The 14,243-nt window shown below is 48.8% G+C and overlaps 1 protein-coding gene across 1 annotated transcript in view; it reads right to left on the bottom strand.

The window, feature by feature from the left end:
* The window catches only part of LOC119379495 (N-acetylneuraminate 9-O-acetyltransferase), a gene marked incomplete at its 5' end in the record, with an annotated part of 402,877 nt that extends 389,130 nt beyond the window's left edge, over positions 1 to 13,747 (bottom strand). The window contains 1 exon segment of the mRNA XM_037648795.2: positions 13,642 to 13,747. Coding sequence (XP_037504723.1) covers positions 13,642 to 13,747 — 106 coding nt within the window.
* Between the last annotated feature and the right edge of the window lie 496 nt (positions 13,748 to 14,243).

Genomic DNA, 14,243 nt, shown 5'->3' with positions numbered 1-14,243 from the left:
ATTTCCGGAGCCCTCCACTAACGGGTCGCTTTTAATCATACCGTGGTTCTGGGAGGTCAAATCCCAACAATTAGTCCAAAACTGGGACCTTGACTATTTCCCTGGTCCGGTAGATCAAGTCGCAGGACAAGCTTGAAAGCTGGGCTTCCCAATGTACTCGAGTCTACTGCCTTATTCCTCGCATTTTTACATGCCGCCGCGATCGCTGCAAGCTACTATATAATAAGGAAGGCCAACGTTTTTAGATTAATTTAAAACGTTGGCGAAGCAGATTAATCGGAAACTCAAGCAGAAACATTCTTTAGCTCTCCCAATGCGTCCCAGCTGAAAATTGGGCAACGCTTCAGCGTTAATCCCTTAAGCTTAAGGGATTAACGTGATAGCGACATCTGGCTCCATCCTCATCGTGCTCTATTTCGCTTGTCATTATGTTCAGTCGCCCAGCCAGCCACACAGACACACATGACATAGTAAAGGCAAAGGTTTCCGCCCTCTTCAATAGCACTTTTGACAACAGTGTGCCACTGCGTGCGTAAGAGAAACTAATGTATGTTCCCTCTGTAATGGGTGGCACGCTTTAAACCAGCAGCAATTACAATTACAATTACAATTAAACAGCAGCAATTGTAGCAAATGGCACAAATGGCCAGTTGGACCCCACTGTGTGTAAGAACTGCACCACTGTCTACTCCATCATCTCTGCATGTCGGCGGTTCAAACAAGCTAAAAGCAGAGGATTACCCACCGCTTCAACCGACTTCCCAACACCGCTGAGACTTCCTCGTGCGAAGATCCTGCGACGCCACGCCCACTTGCGGCTTCTACCACATCTCAAAGCTTGTTCGCCAGCTGGAAGCTATGGCCCCCGCTACCTATCAGTCCCCTGCACAAGAGAACTTGGCAACACTGTCGCTCAGTCAAGAGTTTGTCAGCATGGGCGTCCAAACCAACAGCCACACGCCTCAGCCCATCTAAACTCCTGCACATAACACTGACCATCACGGCGCTCCACTTGCTGCTGCTACTACTTCCGTTCCTAGCTTCACACCACGCTACCCAAATCCATCTGAGTGGTGCACACCAGACGACAGACACATGTGCTTTTCTTGCTCTCGTGTTCCCGCCATTGCCGAAACAAGTGGTATTCTCGACCAATTTTTTCAAATGACCGCCGCCAGGATTGCAGACAGTATCCGCAGCCCACTTTCCGGATGACCACCTTCCGGACCCTTCACCTTGCCGTTCACTCCATGCTGCGAACCATCCTACGCAGACGTCATCGCCCAGAGAAATTGGTCTAGCGCTCACCGTCGCCTGAGGGTCACCAGTCACGCTCCCTCAGCGCCGTTGCTCTCCGTCACCGGCTTATCCCGGGAAACTGACGAGTGCAGCTCCTGGAGGTGGCGCTGCATTGACGATTCGGACCGAAAACCCTCTACCAACCACAAATTCAAGGCGAAATTTACTTGGCGTGCTCCTTGATGGCCTGACCGTTACTGTTCTAATCGACACTGGCGCCCAGTTACAATGTGTCGGAACGGAACGAAAACCAAAAACGAAAAACGAAAAAAAAAACGATATTTTGGGCCGGATCGGAAACGTAACCGAAACTTTATCTATCAGTCGTTCAGGAGTGAGACCAAAATTTTTTTAATCGTTTTTCGGTTCACGAGAAAACTTCGCAATCCGGAACAACTGAGGTCATGCAACGCAAGCAGTTGGTAGAGTATTAGCGCGTACCTCAGGTAATTCCAAAGCAAATATGTTGAAATTGTGCGAAAAGCGAAAGTGGCGACCAGAGATGTTTATATTAACTCAAGTGGACTTTTGCGCGCCTGTCACACAGACCAGCGTGGAGCATTGTCGGTGCTGAAGTTTTTTACAGCGAAAGCTGTTATGAGATCACAACAGCCGATTTTGGCGCCATAGTTGTCCGCCGCCACCGCCGCTGCCACTGTCCGTAACCGCTATGGCGTGAAATAAGAAAAAATGAAATAAAAAAAAATTCTAGGATCAGATGGGATCTTAAACCGCGCCCTCTGCGTGGCAGTCGAGTAGTCCAGGAATTGCGCAACGAGTGACATGGTCGTTGATTGCTTCCAACTCATTACAAAAAGCTCAGCCATAATTCTTCGTCATCAGCCACAGCACAAACAAAGTGCACATAATGCCTTAGAGATGTGTAGGGGGTACCATGCGAATCATGGCACAGTGGGTGTTTCCCTACTTCATGAAAGTTGGGATGATTTATGGCGCAGTGGGTGCTTGCATGTGTACTTGTATTAGTGGCCCCAAGAGCGCCTACAATGAGCTCTACGAAGGCCGCTCTTCCAGCTTTCGCTGTGAATGTGCTGCGTGTTCCGTGCGACCTGGCGATTTTTTTATCAGAACAGCGGTCTCGCACATCAAAGAGTACACTCAATGATGTGCTGCTTCTGAGATCGTGCTCACTCCCTTGACACAAAGCGTTGAGTTTGCTAAAAAATAGTCTTAATTCACTTTTGAGAAAATAAATACTATGGCTTTGAAGGGTACACTGGTTTGTGCTTGTTGGTAGGAATTCGTGGTACAGTTACCTCCGCTCTTCTGAAGAACGTCGAAAGAACGTGTTTTACCCTTGTCCCACTTTCTTAAGAGGACGGCAAGTAACTACATGACAAATCCAATGTTTTTTATGATTACCTAACTTCAAATTTTTGCATACAAAGAAACCCGTTACGAACCGTTAAACATTTTTTTTTTTTTTCCGTTCCAGAACAGAAACAGAACGGAACTTTTTGCGGTGAAACGAAACTAAAGCCGAAACGAAATCATTTCGTTCCGACACCCTGCCCACTTATCCGTTACGAGTTCTGCACTTCACTCCAGGCTAAAGACAGTTGTTACACCTGCTATGTTCCCTCTATGTGAGTGGCCAACGGAAGCCGAACATCAGTTCTTGGTATGTGCACTGCCCACGTTACTGTTGCCACACTTGAGTTCTCCACGCTTGCCCGCACGATGTCATTCTCGGCATTGATTTTCTGACCGCTCACACTGCCCTCATCGATTGTTCTACCGGCATTTTACGGCTCAAGTTGCCCTTGTGCTCTGATGTCCCTTCTACAAGTCGCACTCGGAGTGTCTACGGCTACCGCCCCAGGCTGCTATGTACGTCCTTATGTCGCCCTTCCCGTCAGTTCTAACTGAATAAATCCTCCCCGCAACAAATATATGACGTCACACTACACTGCGCTGTGCCACACAAGCGCCCCCTACCTGCCGCAACCGCTGCTACAGTCACTCTACGACGCGTGCGGTACACTTTTTACAGCGAGGCAGTATACAACTCGGCCATTTGTCACTCCACGAGCAGTTACCTACTCGGAGACAAAAAACTTTATTGCCTACTTACCATCATGAAAGGCCATTACCTTCTCAACTACTAGGCTACACACACGCCCACGCTTCCAAAATGTGAATATATATGAACCACATCAATGCCTTATGTTTTCCCCCACCGTGGTTAGGACTCTCGAAAGGGAACGTGCCTATGAGGAAAGACGAAGGGAACCGCAACAGATTGTCAACGGCGCCAACGGGCGCCTCAGCAAAATAAAACGATTAAAAAAGCGTCCTAGGGCCTTCATATTTCAATATAAAGCTTCTTCCCAGCAATGCACTTGTGCTTAGAAACGAAGCAGACGGGTAAACATTCCACATTGTGCGTTGCAGTCAGTGACACATAACCTCGATGGCGGTGCGGTCGACATGGGTGTGCGCACCCCCCTGAGTCATCTCAAGGGGGTTCTGCCACATACCCTTACTCACTCACAGCAATGCGCAGGGTATAATGGCGAACACCTGATGTTGCATTCGAAGAACCTTTGGCCCTGGGGACCAAGGGCAGGCACGTGATTTTTGTGCTCTTTCGGATGGTGAAACTTGGCTTCCCCTTGTGGAGAACCCTCGTCAATGTGTCGCAGCACAGTGATGCCGATCACAACAAACCAAACCACCATGTCAACTCTGTGCCTTGTGCTAAACAGCTCAGCCTGATCAATCCACGGTCAATCGCTGGTGGCCAGGCAAGGTAAGAGGCGGGTGTGCAATATAGTGTAGCCACTTCACAGTGGGCCTTCCGATGCCAGGGCCGTCGACGGGCGCGCTACTGACAGCTCTGCATATTAAAACGAAATAGCGGCTGCTCCGATAAGGAGGCAAACTTATTAATAAGATCACATTTAAAAAAAAAGGGAGCAAAAATTGACATCTGGATGGTCCTCCCACTCACAGGGTCGAAAGGAACAGGGCCCTTTAGGGGGTCTTTACTGTAAGCGCGATAGATGCATACTTGCATGTGCTGGTGGAAGTAACTACGAACAACCTCTTCTGGATGAAGATTCATGGAGAAAGTACAGTAAACCCTCGTTATAATGAAGTCAACGGGACAGCAAAAAATTCGATATAAGCGGTAATTCGATATACACGACTGCCCCATAAAAGCTCAGCAAGTACAGCTAAATTAGCCATGACAACTTCGCAGAAGTGGTACTCATTGAAACAAACCTTTGTTCACGCACAAAAAAGTCAGTCAGCTGGCTTTGTCGGGTGCTTCGGCTGGGCGCGAGGAGTGCCCGCTCCAGTTTGTTCAGGCAAATTATGAGGTCGTGGTCGCCGCCCGCGCACTCCACTCTATTTCGCAACAGAAGGAGGATCTCCTGCGTTTGTGCCACTGTTGGTATTTCGCGAGGCTGTTCGTCTAGCGGCTTTTCTTCCTCATCAGGGCCTCCAAGCAAGTCGACTATTTCGGCATCCGTAGCTGGGGCAACGATGGGTACATCTGCGTCAGCCATCGCAAATGATTCAAAGTTGCCTTCCAGATCTCCGCCAACGATGCTGTTTACAGCTTCGTAGAGATCGTCGCAGTCCTCGCAGTCGTCATTAGTGTCTTCTGCATGCGACCGGGAAAATCCGGCATGTGCAAAGCAGTTTGCAATCTTTGCAGGTGCCAGTTCTTTCCATGAATGGCATAGTAAATGCACTGCTCCAAGTAAGTCGATGCTGTATCCCTTGTTGGCATCGTACGCAACGAGCATCCGTTGTAAAAGACTCTTCCGGTATAACTTTCGTGTTGTCTCAATAATGCCTTGGTCCATGGGCTGCAATATCGCGGTCGTATTCGCTGGTAGAAATTCCAAAGTGATCGCTTGCAGATTTTCAATCTTGCCATGGCTAGGGCAATTGTCGATAACAAAAAGCACATGCCTTTGCTTTGCCCTAAACTTTCGATCGAGCAGGCGCACATACTCTTCGAAAACGGCTGCGGTCATCCAAGCTCGTCTGTTGCTTCTGTATATGCAATCTTTGGGTATCGTTGCGTTGCGGAAGCCCAGGGCTTTGCCGCCTTCCCTAGTATCAGCAAAGGAAGCTTGTCCTCCCCCGTCGCGTTAGCACCGAACAGCACTGTAACGCGTTCTTTGCTTTGTTTTGCATCCTGACGAGGTTCCGTCCGGTGTAGTACGTGCGCTTTGGCAATATTTTGTAAAAGAATGCCGCCTCGTCAAGTTGTAAATGTCTCTGTCTTCATACTGCTGAAGTAGGGCGCTCAGCCGATGCTTGCGCCATCCGTCCACGACGTCGCGGTCCACAGCTGCACTCTCACCAACGATCGATTTTGAAGACACGCCGTGCCGTCTCTTGAAACGTTCAAGCCAGCCGTTGCTGCACTTAAAATCTTGCTTGCCCATTTGGGCGGCTAGGGCTTCGGCTTTTGCGGTCAATGCAGGCCCATTTACAGGAAGGTTTGCACTTCTAGCGTTTTTCAGCCATTCGAGAAGCGCTCTTTCCACTTCAGGATACATAGAATCACGGTTGCGCTTTCGTTTGGCTGAGAAACTCTTCTCGAAGCCGTCCAGTACGGCATCCTTATTCTTCAGAACAGTTGATAATGTTGGCGGCGGTATTCCGAATTGTCTTGCGATTTCAGACTTCTGCCGGCCTCCTTTTTCCACCTCACGTATCAGCTGAACTTTCTGCTCCAATGTCAGACACTTCCGTGCGGGCACTGGCGGTGTCATTTTCACTTGACGGTCACTAAAAGCACACACGATGCATACACACAACGCCACGGGTTCACACAGACCTCGCACAACACACGTGCACAAGTGCATTCCAACACGGATGGAAAAAACCCAGGGAGCATGCCAAGGCATTGGCTCTGTACTGGTCACGTGACACCACCGGCGTAGCCAGCGGCGTAGCAGGGAGCAGCCAGCATGTTTACAAAGAGCGAGTGCCTCCGGCAGTCGCCTCCGTACCGGAGTAGGGCGCGGAGGGGAGGGTAAGATCCGCGCCGTGGAGACTCTCACGCGGCAAAAATCGGCGCCGCGGTGACTCCAAGCCGTCTGCACTGGCGCGCTTTAGCCCGGCAACGCTAGCGCGAACATTGCTCGCTCAGCGCAGAAAAGGCAGCTTGGCGCGGGTCGTGGACAAAAAAACGCGCAGGCACTTTGGCGGCCTGGGCGGTCGCTCGCCCGCTCTTAGCGCCGCCGTGAATACGCATCCGCAACTTGTTACTTCGCATTAAGCAGAGCAAGCTATTGACATGCTTCGAGTAACCGGTCTAAAATACACGCATTTGGGTCGGGACTACGTGACACTTCGATAAAAGCGATAATTCGAATAAAGCGACTTTGTTGTAACGAGGGTTTACTGTATATGAGAAGTGTCAGCACGTTCCCACCATTCGCGTTGCTCTTCTATGGGCGCGAAATTTCATATTGCTCCATACATCTGTCTAGGATCTCGTTTCGCAATGTCCAGAAACAGAACCAACAGACATTTTAGCGGAATGCGTGTAGTTATTACTAAATATTGCCTTAATTACATGCCGTGCGCCGCTTGAAACGAGCTACCAGCAGCGTTTCTGGAACAGACGACGTATGAATTGCCGAAACACTTGATCGTCACCGAAATAATGTAATCTACCTTCCTTGAAGAAGACCAGGATCGTGTCGTGGGCTTATTCAGGCAGTCTGCAACCGTTTTTTGGGCGAGACTGCCCCCATTCTTAGTTTTTCCATTACATGACACCTGGATTATAGAACGGTTTTATGTCGTATAATCGGGATTCCACTGTACTGAGCATAAGAGGCAAGAAATGCTACACAGCAAAAACTAGTAGTTGTACTACTGATGCAACTGGGGTCTTTAAAGGGACCCTACAACACTTTTTCAGCATGGTCACAAAACGCTGCCCATCAGTAGTTGAGGCTCCCGAGAACACGCGAGCCAAATATTTTAGCACAGCACGCTGCCTGGGATTTACAATAAATTCTCAAAGACAGCTAAAAGCGCTTCTTCTTCTTTCGACAAAAATGATGCTTACGGCATCAGCGCCACTGGCCACACCATTGGCTGATTTGAACATGGCGCGCTCGGTATTTACTGCGGCCACCGCAAGAGGCTGTCACATGCCTGCGCGCGATCACATTGAAAGTATGCCGCGTTCAAAGAAAAAAGTGCTCAAGGTCACGAGGCGCGCGTGACGTGCTTAGCTTCCTGCTTAGCTTCCAGCGCTTTTGTCAGGACGAGAGAAAGCAATTACAGTGTGCGACAAATCTTTGTAACCGTACTGGACGGATTCCAAAATGTTTGCGGTGGTCGATTTGTGAGAAAATAAGCTCTTTCAGTGGAGCCTTCCATGGCTACTTGGAAAAGTGTTGCAAGGCCCCTTTAAGGTTGCCTTTAACTGGCTCTGCCAACAAACTGAAACTTGACTGAATAAGCAAATCAATTTGATTGGCACCAGCACCTCTGAAAGACTGCCCACTCTCCTAGTGTGGCTGGGATACACTCGAACCATAACCAATCCTCCCAAAAAACAATCCCAAACCCCAAAGGAAAAAAAAACAGTAACAAAGGAAAGCGGTTCTGAAGGGACCCCACAGCTTTCCAAAAGAGCCACAGTGGCATAAGGGGAGTGTGTTGTGCGTTGGCACCTTTAGGCCTCCCGCATTCTTCCTTGTACACGGCCGTGTGCAGATTCCATTTCACCTTGAGAAGGCGCTGTTTAGGCAGTCTGCACATGAACATATGTGGTAAGGCCTAGCCCTCCTCATTTACAGGGCGCTCAAAAAAATTCCTCGCCTCATCGAGGTTTCCATGTCCACATCTTTCTATTCATCGCCACTCCTCCACAGACAATCCCATCAATCAGTTTTCTAGCGCGACGATCGCCTGAAGGACCAACCGGCTTAAACTGTCGCTCTAGTATAGTTCCCTTTGATGCAAGTACACCAACTGTAGGTGCACAACATGGCGCCAGCGCATGATTTGCCAGCTCGGAACAGTGCTCACTCCCTCATCATAGTCCACGAGACCCATGTAGTTGACACTCTTCTCACTAGGATTTCGTCAAAAGGAGCATGTCTCTCGAACTCCGTTTTCGAATCCAGTTTTGCTTTTAACGCTTCGAAAAACTCGGCAAAGCAAAACCGCATTGCATTCCCTTCCCGATTGTTTTCACACTGGGCAGAGGTTGTTTTCGCACAGAATATGTAGCCGGATAACGTCTGAATGTGTAGAAAGACCGAGCAGCAACCACTCTTGATGGTAACGCATTCCTGGCTTCGACACAGTCTTTGCAGCTTTCGCACATTCCTTCAGCAGCAGTCTCTGGAAAAGATGCCTTCGCATCAAGTCATCCAAACTCTGTTCTCTCAATTATTTTTGCATTTCACGAGGTCAGCTTCGAGCTTCTTTTCTTGCGAGAAGTCTTTTATTCTTAGAGCGATAGCAGGCAATATAAAGACTTCGCAAGGCCTCAATTTTGTTTTTTTTTGATGGACTCAACGGGAGTCATATTCATGTCGTCTGCCTGCACTTTTCCTTTCGAATTCGTGGACCCGTAGCGTGTGGAAAACGTCTCGCACGCGATCTTTTGGGCCATCAAGGAGAATGGCCAAGGGCATCCGCAGAACTTTTTGCAGGGGGGTGCATCCGCAAAAGGGCGGGGAGGGGAGGGAGGGGGCATTTAGCACTGCCAGCCTTTCTTTCACTGCCGTGACATGACAGGCAAGATTATAGTGTGTAACGTGCGAAATGGAATGGCAGTCCTGAAGGCCAGGACCTGAGTGTGCTAATCAAGCTGTGTAGCTTATTGCTACGGCATAAAAAAATGTTATCCGAAATTCCAAGGGGTTGCAGCCGCTCCCCCTTGCACCCTCCTCCGGACGCCATGAGAATGGCACACCTTCTATGCCGCCAAAATCCGGTCGCGTCGACTGAGCCACATTCTATTTTGATCCAAGAAAACTCTTCCTGTGTAGGACCGCCGCGACATACAAATTTCTTGTGGAAGACCTCGAGCATTTGCGTGACGTCAATAGCATGCTGGGTTCCTACGCAAGAGTTCACTATTGTGCTGCTGACCTCTCGCTGTAGCACGCACTCCGTCATCTTCACACCTTCTTTGCACATTGTGAACTTGAGGCCCTTATTTACAAAAATCGATGTTGTCAGTGATGCCTTCTTCAGCAGGGTGAAGCAGATGTTCGGAGCTCCTTCCACGACGTCTTGTCGGCTGGTCATGACGATTTCTCGTTGTCCTATCCAAGAGGCCCATCTGAGATGAATTAAGTTGCAAAGACTCCATTCGCATGCCCGTCACCAGAACTACCGGCACAGAGCGCAGTATCATGTATTCCAACCTCGCAGACGGCGGTGCTTATTTCTTCATAGTTCAATGCAGTGGACTCATGGGAAGAGGAGGTTACACAATCTCAATTTCCTCACCCTTGCAAGTAGCGGGCATGTTCGTACCTCGAGCCATCGAAGTATCTGTCCTGGTAACAACACTGGCCGTTTCAGTTTGTCCAGGAGAACTTCGCCATAATAGTGCCGCCTGCCTATACCACTATCCGAGAAGTGCTTCTAGCAAACGTAGTCACGAGACGTCAGCTCTCGGTCCTTTCTTGGTATGGCGCGAGCCCACGCTTCCAACCTCACTGGGTCGCTAGGAACTTTGAAGGTTCTGCTTGAAGGGTGCGTACTCACTGCTGCAGTTCGGTACAACACATTTCCACCCCATCCTGAAAAAGCACTGATCGAAATTTGCACTCTCCTTTGTCGCGGCGTGAAAAGCGCGCGCAAACATCGAGTGGCGCAACGTGGAGAGCCACTGAGAGACAGAAAACCAGCAAATCACAAAGGTACAGCTTATTGGGAAGTTCCCTCCCAAGGCCACGAGCGAGGGGCACGTGCATGCGGCGGCACACGTCATCTGCTCAGGGGCCACTACTAGCAGTTCATTTCAAGCGCTGTACGGCTTATAATTCTGGCAGTATCATTTAGTAACTGCAGCTAAAATATCAGTCACATCTACCGATTGATGTTACAGAAAAATCTTAGAAATTTTACAATGTACGAAGCGCTACCATGATTTTTATGCATCGCATCCATAGAGGAGCATGCAAAATATAGCGACACGCCGAAAGCATCATCTGTCGAGCTTGGCGTAAACCGCATTCCTCGTTACGCTATCGCGCCGCCCTCACGTGCTTGGGTGGCCTACAGATTCTCCCTCAAATACTTCTTTCTCCGCGGTTCGGGGTGTGGTCACATTGCAGTGACAGGCATGTCCTCGTTATACAAGCAATATGGTACACCCTGCAGGCCACACATCCTCTGCCGCTGTGCTTACACCCCAGCAAAATGCATAAAGATAACAAGGTCGACAACTTGGTCTTGCTTGTTTCCACTGCTCTGAAAATCGACCAAAAAAGCAATTTTTTCATTTCATTAATAAAAATTAATACACACTCTGAGGAGCAAGACCGTGCATTGGCGAGCGCATAGGAGTACTCGTACCTATTTAAAAATGGCACCAAAAGTTGCGCCTCCTGACGGTTTGCAAGGGTTTGTTGACATGTTTTCTATCATTGTTTCTGCGTGTACGTATAAATATTAATTTCCTGCCATAATGACAAGCTTTGGATGCAAATGGCCCCTCTAGGGATGGTCTTGTAGCGTAGCCATTGCTTTATCTTGCGAGCACTTTCCATGCGTGTTTTTAAAAGTGCGTTTTTCTCACGATCAGTTTATTGAAAATTATCCAACTTGATGTACCTTTTCTAGAAAACTATCTGCCGATTGCGCTGAAATTTTTGCAGGTTATAGGGAACCAGTGCTGGAGTTTCCGCGGTGTGGGCAGCGCCGCTCTGGCGGTCAAAGCGCGCATACTCTAGCCGCTCCCGCGGACGAGAGTGGCGACTGGTTGAGGCGATGCGGGCGCGTATTGCCGAAACAAAACTAAAGGATGCTGGCGGTACTGTTGCACATTCAAGAGCCACAATACGTAGAATGAGGGAGGACGTATCCTTCTATGTTTTTCCTTCTAAAACATTAGAATAGGAACGGATGCGGCGTTGCATCCGGGCAGTCAGGCGAGTACAGTATGTTCTGTTCTTGCTCTCCTGTCTAGTGGCGTCGGGCTGGTTTCTAAACCGGATTGCGCGTGTCTGCTAGATTGATTCGATAGTGAGGGCCACCAGTGGAAACAGGGGCCAACGAGCAGAATTTAACCGGTGTTTTGTCGTAAATAACATACATATTATGCAGCATGTGGCATATGTAACAATCTTTTCATCTGACCACCACCAAGCTCCTTCTGATGCTACCGCGTGCAGTGAATACGATACGATAGGCAGGTTACTGATACGATAGACATTATTTGCAAACAGTTACGCAGAAGGAAAGCTGTCTGTCTACGAGATGCGTACGGGGGCACGTTCGCCGAAGCCGCTGAACTGTTATGAGAAATACGCACGTGATGGATGCCTCCATTGAACTTCGCTTGTGCTACAGAAAGAGTTGTTGTAATGAACAAAGCAGCAGACTACTTAAGCTTAGATTTCTGGAGTCAGCCGATGCGGTAAAGCTTCTTTGTGCATTGGCTGCCGCGGCGAAGTGACATCGCAATTTATGCCTCGCTAGAAAAGGGTCAAATGTCTTGGATTTTTACTTGCCGTTTAATTCGCCTAACGTACTGTGTTAGTTCTTTTGCTTGCCTTTGTCTGCTTAGAATAAACGTGTTTGATCAACCTCGACAACTGCTGGCGTTTTACGTGCCAAACAAGGTATGATTATGAGGCACGCCGAAGTGTGGGAATCAGGATTAATTTTGACCGCTTCGGGTTCTTTATTGTGCACCTAAATCTCAGTACGCGTGTGTTCTTGGTATTTCAACCCCATCGAAATGCGGCCACCGTGGCCGGGAATCTATCCCGCGCCCTCGAGCATAACAGCGGGACACCATACATGCTATGCTAGCACGGTGGTTTGCTTGATCAACGTCCGCGTGCATACATACCACGGGCTGGGCATACATACCACGGCAGAGAAACATTGACGCATCTACCACATGCCTCTTACTTTTTTTTTTTACTGCAGTAGTGGGCAGCTGGTATCGACGCAGCACGTACTTATCAGTGGAGGCTTGTGAGCGTGCACTGGCTTGACAAAAGTCCCAGGACGCAACCAGAAAATGGTGACGACGGAGTCGCCACCATGGCACAGCACTGTCTCTTCAACGCCGTATGCACAAACGTAGTCTGCTTTGCAGGGCTTCTGTCTGTTTTCCTGTGCTTTCCTGAGGAAGTAACCTTGAGACAAAGTTTCTTTTTTCTAAACCATAGAGCAGTATTACTGGTGTAATGGCTGCTCGAGCTGTTCGCGCCAAAATGAAGCAGGGGAACGGCGCACGCGCGTGCGCTCACCGCGGTACAGTGCGGCCGGTCGTCTGAGCGTGAGCGGTATGGCCTCCGAGATTACCGGGCGGCACGGAGGCCATGCGAGCGGCTGAGTTATGTCGCGACTCCCCACCAGGCGCCCTTTTTCGGCGCGCCACCTATATAGCGCTGGTCTCCCATAACTTGAATCTCTTCCTAATACCAAGACTTATGATAAATTGTAAGCTATTAAGCCATTAAGGAAAAAGAAAGATTAACTGGAAAGTTCTACCTACGCCGCATGACAAGCGAGGACAATATTTTTTTTCCTCCGAGATGAATGTAGCCACTCTTTCTTTTCGCTAGGGATTAATGCCATTAGTATGTGCAATAAGCATGCTAAATTTCACAGTCATACTGTTCTTTGTTTCTAAGAAAAGGTGCATTTTGTTTTACACCACCAGTCTAAAATTTGATACTCGAATACAAAAAGGTAAGGAAAAGCTACGATCTTTACACAAAGTGAAGGCCCTTTCTTATTGAACACGCAAAATTTCAAAACAAAATATGGGACAGCCCCTGAGATATAAAGCTGAAACCAAGACGACCCACTTACATACCTCCTCAAACGGAACGTACAGATAAAGCTTAAAGAAAAAAACAAACAGGTGGCTCCTATGACGACTGTTGGAATGTGTGCCCGACATACCTTGCCTTTGGAAGTGTGTGCAGGGGGAGGGAAGGGGTCCAACTATACTTGAAATAAAAACAGGGCAAAAAACAAAGTCCTTCTTTTACTGGTCCTCTGTGCTGTTTTTATTTCAGGCCAACTTTTTGTCAACAGTAATGGGCACTTTTCTGAAAACTGCCTGCTCTGGACATTGTGGTGATTACCTAAAGCAGGCAGCATGCTTTAACAAAGTGTGCTTACGTAGTTCACAGCCAGCGGCCCCGTGTGCAGGCCATCAGGCGAGTCACCTGGGTAGCCCTCCGAGATGAGCCGAATGGAGCTCCAGACCTCCACGCTGCTGTGCCGCCTGCATTGGGGGTATAGCAACCCTGCTCAGTATAGAAACCAACAATACACTAATCCAGTAGAACACTGCTATTACATTTTGCCAGCTACTACCTTATCCCAGTATGGCTGCCATAGGATGCAATGTGATGGGAGCCCCACTGTGCAGACATGACAACTCGTTGATACAAGTGGCCATGGAGAGTGGTCATGTCGAATTTTCACGTAGTTTAGCCTAGCTACGGGATTTCAACTACACACTATGTAGACAGTATCCATGGCGCGTTTTCAGCTTATGCCAGCAAAAGCATGGCCTTGACAGATAAGCATCAGAAATGCACGGAGGCGTGATGATGGCAGGCAGCAGACGCGCCAGTGCCACTTAATCGCTGACGACACTATCACGATAAACATCTTGAGTTAACTGCTCGGTAGTGCATGTGGCCTGAGACACCGTATTGTACGCTTTTAAAGGGGCCCTCTAACACTCTTCAATCCCCCATTTTTTACTCGTGGAT

Source organism: Rhipicephalus sanguineus, chromosome 1 (genome assembly GCF_013339695.2).
Source record: "Rhipicephalus sanguineus isolate Rsan-2018 chromosome 1, BIME_Rsan_1.4, whole genome shotgun sequence".
Lineage (NCBI taxonomy): Eukaryota > Metazoa > Arthropoda > Arachnida > Ixodida > Ixodidae > Rhipicephalus > Rhipicephalus sanguineus.
Note: the sequence above shows the minus strand (reverse complement) of the source record. Positions and strands in the feature narration are given on the sequence as shown.